Source organism: Numida meleagris, chromosome 3, assembly GCF_002078875.1.
Source record: "Numida meleagris isolate 19003 breed g44 Domestic line chromosome 3, NumMel1.0, whole genome shotgun sequence".
In the NCBI taxonomy this organism is placed as follows: domain Eukaryota; kingdom Metazoa; phylum Chordata; class Aves; order Galliformes; family Numididae; genus Numida; species Numida meleagris.
Window position 1 is genome coordinate 96,720,541 of NC_034411.1, and position 18,342 is coordinate 96,738,882.

Below are 18,342 nucleotides of genomic sequence, written 5' to 3' on the forward strand. Positions count from 1 at the left end.
TTTTATTCACACTCCTCGATACAGAATTTTGATCTCTGGGTAGGCATCATAAAAAAGGAAACACATAAATTACTAAGATAAATAAAATCAATCAAGACCATTCAAGAAAACAGAAAAGAAAGAAACAGAACTCCTAGTGCTAGTAACCATAATTTTCAAGCTCCACAAACGTAACCAGGGATAGTGGGTTTTGTTGTTGCCGGTGTCGCTTTCTTAGGCTTTTTGTTTGTTTGATTCTGTTTTGTTTCTAAATTCTCGGTAGGTTGGTTTTAAACTGTTAGCTGTTTTGACAAGAAATTTGAGGTAGAAGAGAAAACAAAGAACACACGGGAGGCAGCAGGAAACTTCGAAGAACTACAGGATATGCCCCATCCTAGTCCTTACTCCACACATTAACCAAGGGAGAACCAGCAGGATACAGGAATACGAGCTGAGCAGAGCTCTCACGTGCATGGTTAACACATCCCCACACAGGACATCCAATTTAACCATAAAAAGAAGATGAATTTAACACCTAAGGACATAAATTTCTCATAGACGTTAGAATTGACAAAAATATGGAGCCGATTTCAAATCATAGCTTTCAGCTGTGAAAACTCTATTTTAACTATTTTACCTTTTTAGCATGCACATAGTTAAGCTACATTGTTGCAGAGGTAAACACTGGTTTCTTTTCTGCAAACAAATAAATCTGCCATTATACAAGCAAAGTCTCAAAGACTTTATATAATTAGGAAGGCAATCAAGCAGCAAGACCATATATTTTGCTATTCAGAAACATATGCTTCACCTCTCGGTTAGCATGCTTCTGCATAAAAGCATTTTAGTATTTCTGATTGCAAAAAAGAGATCCCAGCTAAAGGAAAACAGGCATCTTGCATTCAGTGCCATTAACTCATTTTCTTTAATACTCACTAGAAAACACTCTACATTTTTATCTCCCTATCTCTCTTATAGTTCCTTGATAAACTGAATAAACAGAACCCAATGAAGTTCTTCACAAAAACTGGTTTCAATTTCTTCACGTCACCGCTATGGCTGTTTTTCATGAGATCCAGTTTTTCCAAATCATTCCTTATCGCAGAATAGTTTAGGTTGGAGAGAACCCTTAAAGATCACCTAGACCCAACCCCTGCCATGGGCTGCTTGCTCCCTCCCACCAGCTCAGGCTGCCCAGGGCCCACCCAACCCGGCCCTGAGTGCCCCCAGGGATGGGGCACCCACAGCTCTCTGGGCAGCAGTGCCAGGGCCTCACCACCCTCTGAGTAAAAAATTTCATCCTAACATCCATCTTAAATCTCCTCTCTGTTAGTTTAAAGCCATTCCACCTTGTCCTATCACTATCAGACCGTGTAAGAAGTCGGTCCCCCTCCTACTTATAAGCTCCCTTCAAGTACTGGAAGTCCATTCCTTGACCATGGCTACTACAATAGGACAACATTCTGCAAGAAATCTCACTACTACTTCTGGAAGTGAATAAAAAGCCTGATTATCTTTTTGTGCATTCAAGATTTGCATTCAGTATTTTAGCTATAACATTGCTCATGCTGAGACAGTTACATATAATGGCCATTGATCCTTTCTTACAGAGCATAATCCCTTCTCTTTGGGAAAGAAAGACTATCACTTCTAAATGGAAAACTGGTTATTATTTGTTCTTAACTACTAATATATGCTCCCAAATACAGTCATTCATTGGCCTTGGTAGTTATTCCTAATGGGTGAAAATGAGATTGCTACGTATGCCGTAGGAGCTAGTATTGTTTAGGGTATATTTGATTCTCATCTATGAAAAGAATAACTTTTAAATTGCATTTAAATCAAATATACATTTTATAATTACGGAATATTAACATGTTTTATGGTGTTAGGATTTTTTTGTTTTCATAGAATCACAGAATCATAGAATGGCCTGGGTTGAAAAGGAGCTCCAAGATCGAGTTTCAACTCCCCTGCTGTTTGCAAGGTCACCAACCACTAGACCAGGCTGCCCAGAGCCACGTCCAGCTTGTTTTTGCTTAGGTTTTTTTTTTTGTTGTTTGTATGTTAAAGGCAAAACATCTGAAAAGGCACCTTGATACTTAAGGCTACAGAAGCTGGAGATGAGATCTTCCCTCATCTTCAGTTTATGGATGATATGAACACACTTCTGATTTTTCAGCTCTCAATTGGTGTATTTACTCCAAATAAGTTGATCTTACTTGCACTAACTGTAGGAACAAAAACATAGAACCTTTTTGTGTATGCAGAACAATTTGCAGCTGCTAATACTTCAAATTCAGAATCAGGTATTCTTCGGTCTGTGGCCACTGCCCTTTGGCAGCGACCTATGTAGCAGACATTTTTATTCAAGTCCCCTGAATAAATTACAAATTTGTAACTGAGAAGTGATGCCTGACAGCTTACTTACAGTACTCTGGATGCCCTTGTGCCTTCTAAGAAATGTAATTAGACTGGCAGGCTTCCAACTCTAGCTTTGCCAAAAATTATCACTAGAATTTGATAGCATTTAGCAGTTATTAGATATTGTTATTTCAGTCTGTAGATTTGATGACTAATTTTAGATGCTGCATCAGATCCTCTTTTGGAGATAAAATTCTTCTTTATCCACATCACATATGCTCTTCATAGACTCTACAGCGCTTGTGATTAAATCAAAGGCAGACAGGAACAAAAAGCCCTACATTTGTCTTGATTAAGGGCCTTTGGAAGAGATGAAATCTCAAAAAGAAAAAAACAGCCCAAAATCCACTTTCAAAAAAATTACTTAAGCTTATAAATGATCTTCTTTCTGAAGATACAAGACGTTACCAATAAATCTTGCCTCTTGCTCACAGGATGTGTGTGAGTGTAGTTTACTTGATCTATTTTGTATTTCTCTGAAACCATCACTTTTAAAAATAGGTAGTAATTTTGATAGCAATTTAAGTTGCAGGGTAACCATAAGTCCAACGTGTCTATCAACTAATAGTGACATGCAGTAGAATTTCTCAGTCAGGTGTTTAACGAAATGCCTCAATTAGCATGCTGAGCAAATTAATTTAGATGGACATTTTGTTGAAGTAGATTAAAAAACGAACTGTTAAAGTGACAAACCTTTCAGAAGACCGTGCTTGCTTTTCTCCGTCATAGCTTCCATGTTAAGAAGCCAGATTTCTGCAAGAAGTCCTTATCATTAGGCTTGCTTACTTGCCTTTCCCTGGTGGTTACGGACTGTACTGGTAATCTCCTCACCACAATGTTTATAAATTGAGTCTCTAGCAAAACATTCGGAGCTCAAAATGCTAGCAGCAAGTACTCAATCAACTTCTACATGGTATTTGGGAGACACTTAACCTACTGAAATTATTTGAAACCTAGGAAGAGAAGCCACCAGTCTCATAAACTGATAAAAAGAAAAATATGTTAAATCCCTTTTTAAAAAAAGTCTCCCAAATAAGCAGCCACCACCTTTTCATAGAAGCAACACAGTCCCAAAGAAAAAGTACTGTACCTAATTGTGATAGAAAAGGAAGGTATTTCATAAAAGATGCAAAAAAGTAAGTAATTCAGATGTCTGAAACCTACAGATTTGATACAATTATGGGAATCTATCAGAAAATCAGTTCTGTGAGCACACCTCCAAGCTCATTAGGTATTTACCTCTAATAATTATCCCAGGTCTTTTGGTCCTTCATTAATTTTCTTTTTACAACTTCAATATGCCAGAAAATAGCTAAGTGTTTCAGTTTTTTTTCCCCCTAAATCCAGAAATAATCCCATAAGTTTTTGTAGTTCAGTGCTGGACTTCTGGAACAATAAAACAATCATCCTACAACCTTAAGCATAATACAGAACATATAAGATACCAATAGCATGCCTACTGCTTGGTAACACCAGACACCAATAGCACGCCTATTGCTTGGCTTTACATTAGCAGATTAACAAGGTTCAAAAGGGCTGGTTTTAAATGAGCAGATTTACTTTCTACACCGTCACAGCTGGAACTTGAGCCTTATCAGTGAAGTCACTGAGGAAGCTACTGACTTCAGTGAAGCAACTGCGAGCCCTGTAATTGACTTGCCTTTCCACATCGGCAGAGGGATGTTATTTACCAACCATAAAATGAACCATTATGTCAAAAGAGAAACTGCTGCGTGGAAGCCTTAGAAAGGCTTGTCAGCAAGTCACCTGTGCATGATTTGCTCACATAGCTACTAGCCAACAGTAGCCAACTGCTCTAAGGAAAAACTCGCTGGCATTTGGGGTTTTGTCTTCTAAGGAAAGCAGCAGTTTCACCAACACAGAAGGAAACAGGCAGATTCCTTAGAAAAAAATATTAGCACCATATCAGTTACCAAATGCAAATGTATTGCAACTGACTGAGAAACATATAATTTGTTTTTACCACTGAGCCACAAAAGCACCACAAATATATAACCTCAGTGACAAATTCTAATTCTGTTCAGGAAACCTAGTGTCACCGCTCCATCTTTCATTTAAATTCTATCACTGAAGTAAGAGTTATGTATAAAAAAACTATTGCTTTTAGTTAAATTCACATCTCAGGTAACTGGTCTTCTAGTAATTAACCTTTTCCTGAAAGTTGTGAAATACAGAGGTAAGGTTTGCTTTCTTCTTAGCATGTCCAATTTTTCTTTTTGCATGGAGTTTTACTTCTACATCTCTCCTTCTCCCATTACTGAAGTAAGGCTTTCATCTTTAACACAACATGCACTGCCAAGACTAACATTTAAAAGCAGTAGCTACAGAGAGAGTTCAGAAACCTTACGAAGATCACAAAGGTAGAAACTTGGCAAAACAGCAAAACTTCAAGGAACCAAAGGAAGTACATGAATAAAAAGGACAGAGGTCTGAAAGAGAATCAGTACCAGACCTGAAAGTCTGTCCTACAGTACACAGAAGCTCAGCAAAACTTGCTTCAAATGGTAAGGAAGTCAGCACACCCAGTATGTAGCAGCTGAACTGATAAATAGTCTGAAAACTTCAGCCGTCTCTTAATTTGTCAAAACAAATTTTAGAGAGGCTGGAGAGAATGAGGTACTGTTAGCAGGTGGAAAGAGTAGCAAAGAATGACAGGGGGTAACCATTTTCCCAATTCATAAACTCATATGCAAGACGACAGGCAGGAGAATAAGAGGAAAACCCACCTTCAGTGAATGAATTTGGATGTAAGTTGGATACAGCCCTGGCACAGGTTGCCCAGAGGCTGTACGGTCTCCTCCTTGGAGATTTCCAAAAGCTGCCGGGATGTGGTGCTGGGCACTCTGCTCGAGCAAGGGCTGGGCTGGATGGAGCCAGAGATTCCTGCCCACCTCAGCCATGCTGTGATTATCACAGAAGAATATTTTGCATAATATGCAAGCATTTTTTTCAATCCAAAAATCACTTGAATCCACATTTCCATCATCTACAGGTATTTGGTGTTGCGGTATCCCAGTTAAAGCAGCTTATGAACAGTGCAGGTAACCTCTTAACTGGGACTGCCAGGCAGTGGGCTCTTCTACCGCTGATGAAGTAAATCCCAAAACAATGCAGAAGTACTCCAAATAGCTGTATATAGACATATGTGTATATATATATATTTTTACACACACACCCCAGTAGGACATGGGTGAAGCCATGCCACCTGGCCTCAGGGCTGGAGAACCAGGGTGCCATGTGGAAAGCTACCAGTAGTGTTTTCACAGCAGAAAATCAGGGCTTCAGGGTATAGTCCTTCCGTAAAAGGTACAGGCACATAGAGACACCGAGAGACATTACTCCTCCCATGGTACTGTAACAACTGAAAGACCACCTTATACAGCCTTTTCCATCACCTCTTAGGAATGGCTCTCGGAGCTTCCCAGACAGCATCCAGGCATTACCCTAGTGTTGGCTGATGGAGGCCAAAACTGTATCAAACAGGTACTGCCCGCAGTCCAACACTCATGCTTGCTTCCTGGCCCTGCTCTTATTTCTTATTTATTCAGCAGTACGAGCCTCAATATGGTTTTTGAATACAGGAAGCTTCAGCCGTATTTTTCTACTGCTGCCAGAGAATAGCTAGAGTAGAACTACTGTGCTTCCAGGCTGCCAGATGTTTAGATTTTCTATTCATACTGTTGTGTCAGCAGAAATGACCTAAAAGGAGCAACTATGAATTGGCTTACAAAAACTACTAGACACCAGCCGAACTTTATTTCAGGTTGAGTTTCAACATTCATCTTTAAAAACATCCTAATACTCTCACCAACCTCATACTCTAAGTGCATTTTGTAAACTTGTTGCTCACGGCAGCCTTCATACTCTATTTCTCATAGCTCTGCAGCACAAGTGTTATCCCTTTCACTTGAACAAAAGTCCTTAAGTAGTATTAAAATACAGCCAGTGAAACAAGCTCATTGAATACTTACTTGAAATAGAAGTATTGCTTTATTAACAAGGCTTATTTTTCTAGTCAGCTTTAAAGTATGAGCAGTTATTTGCTTGAAGCCCGTTTTCCTCACCATTCCATGCAGTTGAGCTTGCTTTAACCTACTTGTTACAAGTGATGTACACAACTTGAAGTAACAGCTTTGTAAACAAAATTGCTCCATTTGTTACAATTTTTCCTTCATTGAAACAGCAGCTTTCTAGTTTCATCCAATGGTATCCTAACTCATTCCATGATACAGCAACATAAGCCTGGCAGTCAAATCTGAGTTTTACCCTCCCAGGTGAGGAGCAACCATGACTACCAGGACACACACACACACACAGCTGCACCCAGCACAGCAGTCATTTCCACAGATGAGGCCTCGGAGTTACACCAGCCAGTACGAACTAGGAGAATCCAGAGCTTGTCAGTTCCCATGCTCCAACACAGGAACATTAAAACGCATGCATGCCCACTTGCCTCACTGCTAGGGAAGTAAATAACCACTAGATTTATTTTCACAAGAAGTCTACAGAATTTGTGATGATAAAGACCCAGACATACCTATTTTGTGCCTCCTCATTGCAGCTATCCGTGATTTCTTTCACAATATTAAGCTACATAATTTCTAACCTACATTCTTACATTTCTGAAGAGAAATCAAGATGAACCAGATGTTTTAAAACAACTTCTTACCAAAGCAACCATTAGGGAACAAACTGTCCACCCAACCAGCTAAACTTCTCCCATCTGTAGTTGTCTGATTATGTCAGCCTTTGCAGACAGCCCTGAAGATAAGACCCTAACATGGTAAACTTCCAGAGACAGAATAAAATTCTATTCAGTAGCAGTATAAAGCAGCAGAGTGTTAAAACCAACAGGATCATAAAGTCACCCTGGCTTCAGACTTCCTGTGTAAAGCCACTTTCCTTTTTGATTCTTTTACCAGCATCTTTCCTGACAGCTTCATACACGTCAGGAACCCATTCAAGCACAGATTTGCTGTTTCACTAAACATTTATGCAGGAATTAGCACACTGGGAACCTAATTTGGTTCTGATCTCCCGGCTAGTGGAATATTAAAACATATGCAGACAGTAATAAGAGACACGTGTTTCCTGGTTTCAAGAATGATTTAAAAAAGAAAAACAAGCTATGTTCTGCATGGCTTCAGATACTGCTAATCTAATCGTGTGCTCAAGCAAACCTAAAATAATGCCCTACATTTAATTTTATGACGGTATTTTTGTCTAAGACAGCAGTCGCTCTGTGCTTTCTTACAAAAGAAAGGAGAGAAAGGCAAACAGTACCTTAATATATATCTCACAGACTGACATATCCCTTCAGACAGACATCTTCCTTCTACTAGCAACAGATATTATCAAATTACATTTGTGTAGCTATCTCACATTCTTGAGAAACCTAAAATTATTAAGTAATGGCAAAAAAAAAAATCAGAGTACTGAGAACGTTGTTATCCCCAGTCTCAGTGGAGATACTGCCAATTATAACAAGCTTTAAACATTCAGAAAAGGAGGCAAAAATACCCAGGTATACCATTTTCTCTCCTGGAAATAATGTCAGAGTTAGCAGAATTCAAATACTGAAAGACCTGGACATTCCACAACAACTGGAAGCACAGTATATATACACACTGTATATGTATGCACGGTTACAAGGGAGCTAAACGGCAGCATACTTTAATAAGAACTTTAGAACGAGAACTTACTTGTGCATGTTTTCCACTCCTATTATGATCATGAGATAGTAGGAAATTCCACTTTGTATAACAAAATGTAAGGCATACCTAGGAGCAAAGAAATAATAATCACTCGAGGCATTTTCATTAATGACAATCAACTACCTTATTTATTTACCTAATGTTAATTTGAAGAGGCTTCTCAAATTCTAACTCCGTCACTTCTTACAAAAAAATTAAAATGCATTCTAGTTAGGTTTGCAGCAACCCTCACTCCTCCTGACAGCTTCCCCCTTTAGCATAGCATAGGCAGCACTAACGAGGAAGGACTACAGACGTAACTAGAATTCTCCAACTCATAAACAAGAATATAAAATTGCAGATGATCTTAAGGTACAAACAATAGGCCTTACAATTCTTCCATCTGGCATTACTTCAGGAGTAAATAACTGAGTGTTCTGTGGCTCAGCTCCCGTATCTGTCTCTTCACTTATCTGCAACAACAGATCTCAGATAAGGCCAACCATATTTTAGTATTCACAGTATCAGTATAAGGGAAGATTTTCCTTTCCCAGGCAATAAGCACGGCAGATCTGCCCAGCCAGTCTCTTTGGCCCAGGTAGTCAACAGCTAACTAGGGATGGGGAAAAGCATTCGGTCCTCCACAAGTTGATTCACTTTCAGTTTGGTGCTCTTAGTGCCCCAGTAACATTTACATGTACTCAAGTGATACACTGAACTAGTTTGGGATTTTTTTACCCCATGAAAAGCAGCCTCAAAGCAGCTACTATTCTGTTCTCCTGACCTGCCCTTTTCAGCTTGTCAGCAACTTCATAATTTCCCTCTTCATTCATTCACTAGGAGATATCTTAAAAGCCATTGAGCAAGAGACCTACAAAAAGTCTAAACATGATGAACTCATAGAAAAACAATTCACTTGGATATTCACTGACCTTGAAAATTATTAAATGGAAGATCCCATCTGTACTTGCTGCCACGCTTTACTAATAGCTACCCTTGTTTAAGTTACAACTACCTCAAATTCAAATGCACATTTATCATATACAAATGCCAATTAAAAACATACTCTTTTTTTTCTTTTCAGATCAACGACTTATAAGTAACACCACATATACAAAGACAAGTATTAGCAAGATGAGAAACATCATGTCAGGAAGGTTGCTTTTAAATAGGTGGTGGAATATATTACAATAAAGCCTGAAGAAGCTTGGATTGACATGGATACCATGTCAAAATTACAGTCATTGAAAACACTTCTTTTAGTACAAGTCTCATCAACAGTAGCAATTTACTCATTTGATGCTGAGATCAATCATATGAGATGCATCTAAATACAATATGGAGCAGCGAATTCTAGTTATAAACAAGTGGTATTCTAGGCCTTCTGTGCTATCGGCCATTATCTTCAAGGAGTGATCCCTTTTCTTCCTGTCCCACATCACCACAAGTATTACAAAGCATTAAAAGAACAAAACGAACAACAAAACCCAAACAAAACCATAAAGAAGGAAGTAAAACCTTAAAAACATGCTTGCACAATATACACTTAAGCAATAGGAAAAGGTTGGTACAAGTGAAACTGAATTATCAGTCTCTTAAAGAATGAGTATTTCTAGTATCTTAAATTACATTAAGATCTGCATTTTAAAAAGCTTTTTGTTCCACAATTATAAGAAAACTGTTTAGTAAAATAGAAAATTGTTGCTAAAATAATTGCATTGAGTATGATCCAGAGTAAACCAGAAGGATCTGGATTTCTACCATGCAATACGATTTCTCTGCAATGTCTTTTTTCGGATGTACTGCCAACGAGAAAGAAGCTTCCACAAGTCTTTATTTACATCTGCTGGGAATGGAGGTTTTCTTTCTCAAGTCTCCCAACAACACTTGAGATAGGAATACTTGGTTACACTTGTCATTACAAGCTACACTTAATGATTTCTGCTTCCAAAGCAATGGATACAGAACCTGCTTCTAAAGCTTACAGAGCTCTCACCAAAACCACATGCATCTGCTGTATCATTCTCCTTGTTTGGAGCTAGGACTGTCTCTGACAGCAGATTGCTCAAAGCAAAATACCAGGGCCAAAAGTTGAATAAATGCATGAGAGTTACACAGTTACATACACAAGTAAATTGCATATGTAAACCCAAAGAGTAAAGTTTGATGCTTCCCAAATTTAGAAGTAATACCTATCAGCTAACGTTGGACAGCCTCTGCAACATGCCATAGTAGAGACCAAATCCATGGTTTGGAATCCAAGATTTATTTATACACACTGTGCACAGACATGCAGCATGCACATGATGTATGCATCTTCCCATCTGCACCCACACTCCAGCTTGAGGGAAAGGATAATTCCTCATGGTCAGCGTAAATCTAAGCCCCCTGTATACTTAAAATTGTAAAAGCAGTTTGCTTACAGTGCACAGAACTGAACTGGCTCTTAATTCAGCTTAGGAAGATGAGAGCCACTTCATAGTTTTGAAGAAAAAAATCACTCAACTAAATTAATTCCCTTTATTAGCCCTACTATCATTCCCTTTATTAGCCCTACTATCATTCTGTCTCAGTATGCTCTGCAAAGATCAAGATGTGAAAGCAGCAATCAGAGAAAACAATTTTTTTTTTTTTTAAAACAAAACTCTTCCTATACAACAAAAAGAAATAATATAAATGTACCCAAAAATCTCAAACCAAGAACAGCTCCTTTACAGGTGCTTGATACCATTGGGAACATCATCAGCTCTGCAGTTTTGGTCAACTCTCCTATAACAAGCCAGATTATATTCAATATTCAGAAGAGGACCTGGAGTGTTAGCACATGCAGATAATGTTTAGGAGAAATGCTCTCATCACATCTGCACAGTGCCCCAAGAGAACACCTTCCAAGCAAGCTTAAGCTGCACCTGCTGCATCCTCCCCAAACCACAAGAAGAGAGCGTTAGCTATCAGCGCACAAATGCAAGATCTTCCAAAAGTTCTGAACTCCAGAAAATTTAAGGCACTTGCTGTACATTTGCAGCAGCTAAAAAACACAGGTAATGTTCTTCACACGAAAGCACTGCTTCCTGCAAACAAGGAATGAAAAATTTATGAATCCTTTAGAAGTGAAATTAAGTGCAACTTACCATCCAAAACAAAAAAGTGCAAGATAAAGGCCCAAGAGGGTTGCAACAACATGTCTTATAAATGGGCTAGTTTTGCTTGAATGAAGGTATGTTCGAAACCAAATAGCCGCAAGCAAGGCAAACAGTTGGCACACTACGAAGTTGACCTGCATGAAAAAGAAAAAAATAAATTCTCACACTTGTGTATTAACACCAGCTGACAAACTATCACCAGCTTGCAACTTGCAGAACTTTGGGCTCTCCCACGGCTCTTATCACAGCACATCACCTTCAGAGCTTCCCCCAGGAACTCCCTCCACCAAGCACAAAGCAGGGCCCCCACCAGCAGCCACAAAGAAAGGATTCTTCAAAGCTGTAGAGGCAATCTGGGCACGTATCAGAAGTTCAGTACACCAAACCACTCTTCTCTCAATCGTGCATACATTTATACCCCTCAGCAACGTGAAGATATGGGATTGTTTTTTAGTTCCTTTTTTTTATTTTTTTTTTACTTATTTACATGAGCAGAACTTGGGACAACCTACAACCACAACCAACAGAACTCATCTTCTTAACCATCCCACAGATTTCCCCATTTCCAAAGAATAATTCCCCTTCTGCTGTACTACTCCAAGCCCTTCTGTACCAGCGAGTTACACAAGCATTAAGCACTAGCAGGGAAAGCAGCTGTGAGCACAGCACTGCTCTTCTTAACAGGAGCAGGTTCCCTAAACTCAACTGTCACTTACACTTGGCCATCCATTTGCTTACTCCCACATTTACATTATGCTTTTAACAGTATCTGAAAAAAATCCTAAATGAATGAGGAGATATTCTTTCAGGGCATAACTTGACCTGTTTTCTCTCCATTTTACGCACTGATGCAAATGAAAAAGAATGAGATTTATAACTCGGGATGAGTCTCTGGATTTAGTGGACAAGTTCCATACAAAACAGTCAGGTTTAACGAACCACTGAAAGAAGCAAACTGATCAAACAGAGGGGAAGGAAAAAAAAAGCCCAAGTAATTAACTATGAAGTCAGTACTGACATTTGTTTTGAACATTTCTTATGGAAATGGCGTAATGTGCACTACAGAGCAGTCATCTGTTTGCAACCCCAAGGTCTCACACTCCAGACAGGTTGAGATGGCGAGCGAGAGCAGAGAAAACTGGGACAAATACAGAGAGAAACTGAGGGGAAGAGGCAGAGGGAAGAAGCGGCCATGAACTCGTCCTAAGTGATGGCATGGAATAAATCAGCATCGCTGGATTTACTGAGCACCCAGCCAGCACTGCATTGGCTGCTTTACAGATCTTCTACCAGTTCTCACGGTGCCCCTCTTTTTCAGGTTACCCATGAAAACAAGGTGGTGAGGACTAGGGGAGAAAGGCCCAACAAGGTCTGGCTCCTGTGGTTGCCATGGCAACGGGAGAAGCACTTGGCATCTCCAACCCGCACCGCTGTCTCTACAGGCGCAGACAAGCTAAACAGCAAACCCTGAATTTCACAACTCAGAATAAACCTGTAGGTTTAAGGACATGGAAAAATCCCAAATGACACAAAACAGTACAAAAATCTCCAAGGATGTCAGCTTACAGTGTTGGTCTTTTAAACACACAAGCAAATGACCCAAGCAGCACAAGCCTCTTCCGAAATCCTTCCTCACAAATGACTCCACAGTTAGCAGGGAGCACTTCTAAATTGCTCTTCCCAAAAGTGCACAGATGGATGCACACTGGGATGCACAAAAGTGCCACCGCAACATTCACACAGCACCTCGGGCCCATCCCCTAACCCTACCCATCCACCCCTAACACTTGCCTCACAGGGTACAGAAACACGGATTAGAAAGCACCAATTGTTTTACGGCCTTGTATTATACCAGTCACCCCCAAAGCTTTGAATACGTATTTGCAAAACCAAAATACACACAAGTTAAGAGTTGAAAACCATGCATCTCCCATTTAGCCTTTACATATACCTCCTTCTGGTAACGCTCCTCTGTTCTCCCCAGCTGGATTTCTGCTTCATTCAGCACATGGACAGTTGCCCAGTTTTTGCCTGTATCCTACAACCCATTAAATACTTACCATCTGCATCCTGCACCGAATACAAAACCTCACATTTCCCCACAGGCATGTTTATGCAGATCTGACCACAGCATGGGAAGAATATAGAAGATAATGAAAGTCCAAAGTGTAAAGTAAATGCCCGCTAATTTCGGCTGCCCAATTTCACAAACACACAAAACACACAGTGCCTGGTTTTTCAGTCAGTACTTTCAACAGAACTCCAATTGGAGCTGTGCTTTGAAAATACAGCTTCAGCTGCTCTTATGAATATTCAGCAATCCTATAAATAAGGCCCGAAGTACCTCAGAATGCAAGCAAAACCTAAAGTCACCACGATGACATTTTCATTATGTTATTTCTCCAGATCTCTAGAACTCTGTGGCAGACACAGATGTTAAAAACAGCAAAGCAGGAGGACACGTATTCTGAATGAGGAAAGGAGATCACATGGAAGAGAGGTCGTGACCATTGCTGGGCTGTATCAGTCAGATAGATAATCCTCATCTGATGCTTCTCCTGATGCTTAAACATATGCTATTGCAGGCCAAGTATTCACTTAGTAGACACTTGGAATATCTGATTCCTTACATTTTAAGACTAAACAAGGCACGGCACTTCTACAACAAACTCAACATTTACCTGTTTGCAATTACCAGTTATTGCTTCGGCCCAAAGCATAGATTCCTGCCCCCCCAGCTATCAAAAGTATTAACTCATTTCACATGGGGATAAGATTAATCCCCTGCTGGTCCTATAGGAGGTAAAGAGAAACTCTAGGCTTCCAAAGCCCATCCTGCTTACTTCCAATTCCAACATCTACACAGTGCCGTAGGGCAGACAGGCGAGCTACTGAAGCAGCCTCCCAAGGATCCTCACTTAAAGATGTTTTGGTACGCGATGTTCAGCAGTGTGCAAATACACAAATCAGATTTTTTTTGTCTTATTTTAGCCTGAACGAGAAGACATGTTCCAAAGGAAAGGGGACGTATAGTCTGGGGACTACACCTTGGCAGAAGCAGAATTTCCTAAAATTATCCTAGTATCAGCGATAGGTCCTCAACAGCAGCATCATGCTACAAATACACTCCTATTGCACTGTAGTACTTGACGTGAACAAAGCCAAAATTTAACATCCAGCCTTTTCTTAATTACATCTCCCATCTTCACTTGGCCTCCACTAGCAAGAGCTCCGCCCTGAGCTGCACCACCATCTGCAGACACAAAACTTGCCTTGAAATACAGCATGAAGTGAACCAGGTTGCCAGAAGGCAAACAAAACAGTCACTCAGAGAACAAATAAGGAGCTAGGTACAAGGGCAGGGTTGGACATCATCATTGTGAAAGTTTACACAGAAAACATGTGCACAGCCAAGCAGCTGTTCAGTTAGCAAATATTAAATATGGTAACCTCAACATCTGGGAGTGACAGACTTGGGTACTTCCTAAAAGCCTACGTCAAACCCCTATAACATTCGGAGTATGGGCAGAATACAACTTTTAAACACCTCGTGACTTGGTCAGACTCGAGCAGAACACCCACAAGGAACAAAGATGACACACCACCAAGGCAGCGTGATTCATTCCACAAACCCAACTCTAGCTTGTCTCCCTTAAGTCATAAAAGCTGTTCCTACAAGCAGCTCAGGTTTTATGGAGGTATAAAAACTTGGATCCATTTGAAGCTGAGATGTCTTAGGGGTAAAAGGAAAAAAAATCTGATCTAACTTGTGGAACAGCAAGTTTCACCCCAAGGTGTTGTAATTCAGTAAACCTATAAAAGAAGAAAAATAGAGTTTTTGACCTCCTCACGTTACAGGCCATACCAACAGCTCAGCTTATGGTGACTGCAACACCTATAAGCCCATACAGCTTTCCATTACCTGCTGCTCCGCGTGCTCATGGAAGAATTAAAAAAACAACTTACGATGATGATGCAAATGATCAGCACTGATCATTCAGCAACTATTGTCATAGACGCCTATCAAATTCCTCTTAGACATATTAAGGAATTCCAAAGCTTGCTATATGCTTTCTAGCAATTTTCAAGTTCAATCCACTATTTTGGTGCAAGACTAGTGGTACAGCAGAGTTTCTCAGCACCTTTTGTGCCAAACGTGACAGTGCAGCATCAGTACAAACCAGTTGCAATGTTTGGGCTACTTGAACTCAGCTGTTCTACTAAATCCGTTACACTGTTAACTGCATTAATCTACATGACAAATTCCCCACTTGCATACACTGTGCAAATGTCAATAGAAAGTTTTATTACAAACTTCTTTAAAAAATATTAATTCTAGTATTTTAGATATCCAAATGCAATTTGTGGCATGCATGTGTAAAAACACTCCTTCTTTAAAAAAGTGTTTGAGGAATCTATTCTTTATATAAAGAAAATACAAAAAAAGGTCACCAACTTCTTGGGATTTCCAGCATCAGAGTTTGGCAACACACTTAATTTGAACTGCTAGAAATGGCCAATCTTTTGACATAAGCAGCATCTAAAAAATACAAATGGTTTATTAAAAGGTCACATTAGCATGAAATATAGAAGATCATTTCTCTCAAACTCATTTTTAATATACCGCTGTGCGATTTTTATGCAATGATTAAGATTTTAACAACAGTAACACCTAGAAGTCCCATATCACTTCCCATTGCATACTGCTCTTTGTGTCAGTTAAGTCACAGCCACTTCCCTTTCCCTAAAGCCACCAGCTGAAGACTTAAAAACATTACAGACGTTCCCCAAAAGCACCTCCTACCACCGGAGAGTTGATGCTTCTCTACAGCAACCAAAGAGCAGCACAGACAGATCTCCTTCCATCCAATTTCTAACCTCCATCCAGCAGAGAAAAAAACAACCAGCTTGCACAATGATCCCATAATTGCCTATTGCCAAACTACTAGGAAGCCAGAAGTGACAACTATCATTATCTGAAAGCAACAATCAATTTTTCAATCAAGAAAATAATCCTATGACAAGAATCAAAATCAAAGCATCCAGTAATTTTCTTCAGCTCTTTGGGAAAGGTCAGAAAGAATTCCCAAGAACATCACTATCTGATGAAGCTGAAGGATACTTGAAAGTTCCATTCAGAGAGCATCTCAAACTGACAGGGCATTCCTCTTTCCATTCAAAGGCCATAAACCTTGCGGTGATGCTTTCAAGTCCATTTTTGGTTCAAATAATACCAATCACTTCCCACGATGAAGATTCAACTCATCAGCACTCCTACTTGACATCTCAATCTCACCTCTTGGCTGAAATTGAAGGAAAAGGATGTGAAGCAGCAATTATTTTAGGTAGTATCAGCGTGGAAGATGTTAACCCTGTGTTCAAAGTAGCAAAAACTGTGCTGCTCTATGTTTATAGACTACCCAGTGTGAAGGGATGGCCATTTTCGGACCAGACTTTCAAGCACAACTCCTCTAAGAGCAGCCACTTGCTCTAAGCCTGTGCTCTACCCACTGTTAGCCAACTTCTACAATATTGGCATGTAGGGTGTAGCATTATCAGATTACAGGCACTGAGCTTTGAACAGCTACATGTACACAGCAATAGCCAAAATCTAGGAAGCAAGTTTGTTCCAAAGGAGGAAACTGTGATAAAGCCTGGGTATTTTTGGTGGTAGTGTCACCCCCACTACCTCACTCCTATATCAGTGACAACCTAAAACACTTGCTTCTGCTGAGCAAAAACTGGTTTGGCCAGTTAAAGATTGCACAACTCAGACTAAAAAGGCATAACTGTTTACAGCATCAAAACAACAGTCTGGGATTCTCTTGACAAAATGCGGTTTTGAACAAAGACCCATTCAGCTACCAAGCTACCTAAAGTGTGGCTTTTTAATGCACACACCTGCACATCATGATTAACCTTGATCTCTGCACTGCCACTGGAGTATAAGCAACACACGAGATAGTTAAATGTGCATTTGAATGGCCAATTTTCTTTTACTAGGGCTTCTCCAAAAGTAATACTTTGTGATGTTGGCCCACAAAAATCAGAGGCGGATGTTGGTGGGATGGCAGCAGAGGTCGAAACTTCCCACCAACATCCTGGTACTTACTAGTGCTGTGTGACAGATGGCAGCAGAGGGGCACTCTGACAGGATGGCATCTAACATGGAAGTGCATATGAAGCAAAGGTCTGTCACTGAATACCTCCATACAGAAAAAACGGCACCTACTGACACTTGTGAGCATTTATGGAGATCAAACACTGGATGTGAGCACACTGAGGGGTGGGTGGTGCATTTCAGCAGTGGTGACAGCAACACGAAAGACAAGCTCCTTTCTGGATGGCTATGCAGACTGTATGAGCGCAGCATGCAGGTTCATGCTCATCACTGGCAAAAACACAGAGCTACTGGTGGTGGCTATGATGAAAAAATGTTTCGTAGCTGAGAATTTGTTCTAACAAACAGTGTCAGTGTTCTCCTTGTATTCGTTGTAGTTTCCATGGAAATAAATAAGAGGTATTAGTTTCAGAGCAACCTATGTAATAGAGTAATGATTATCTAGAGCATACATTCAGTTTTTTTATAACTCAATTTTCTAGCCATTTAGAAAAAATAACCAATATATTTGGGAGTATTCTTTCCAAATATAACCAGAAACATGTACTCTCACCATCAGCTGTTCCATTATACTCTGCTATACAAGAAATTGAAACTGAACCCAACTTTAACAGTAACACTTGTTTATAAAGCTTACAGAAATCCAGGAACAGCAGCAGTCCCTTTACTTAGCAAGTAAAAAAAAAAAACATTCCCCACCCACCACTAAAACATTAAAATCAGCTTCTTTTGTGTTCTCAGAAGAAAAAAGAAAAAGGGGAAAAGGACAGGATCTCACTGGTGTCTCCATCATTTCTATTTGCAGAAAGTCGGAGGCCTGGAGCATCTCTCCAATGAAGAAAGGTTGAGAGAGTTGGACTTGTTCAGCCTGGAGTAGAGAAGGCTTCGAGGAGACCTCACTGCAGCCTTCCAACACTTGAAGGGAGTCTTATAAATAGGAGGGGGACTGACATTTTACACA

At 39.9% G+C, this 18,342-nt stretch overlaps 1 protein-coding gene across 3 annotated transcripts in view; it reads right to left on the minus strand.

Annotated features, from left to right (window-relative positions):
- Nucleotides 1–18,342, minus strand: part of MBOAT2 (membrane bound O-acyltransferase domain containing 2) — a 94,760-nt gene that overhangs the window by 68,543 nt on the left and 7,875 nt on the right. The window contains exons 1-3 of one of the 3 annotated variants that reach the window (XM_021391409.1): nt 12,584–12,636; nt 11,249–11,394; nt 8,127–8,204 (exon numbers count right to left, since the gene is read on the minus strand). In XM_021391409.1, the coding sequence (XP_021247084.1) occupies nt 8,127–8,158 (32 nt within the window). In that variant the 5' untranslated portion in view covers nt 8,159–8,204; nt 11,249–11,394; nt 12,584–12,636. Of the gene's footprint in view, nt 1–8,126; nt 8,205–11,248; nt 11,395–12,278; nt 12,542–12,583; nt 12,637–18,342 lie in introns of those variants that run through there. The other 2 variants (XM_021391408.1, XM_021391406.1) reach the window with 2 other exon arrangements.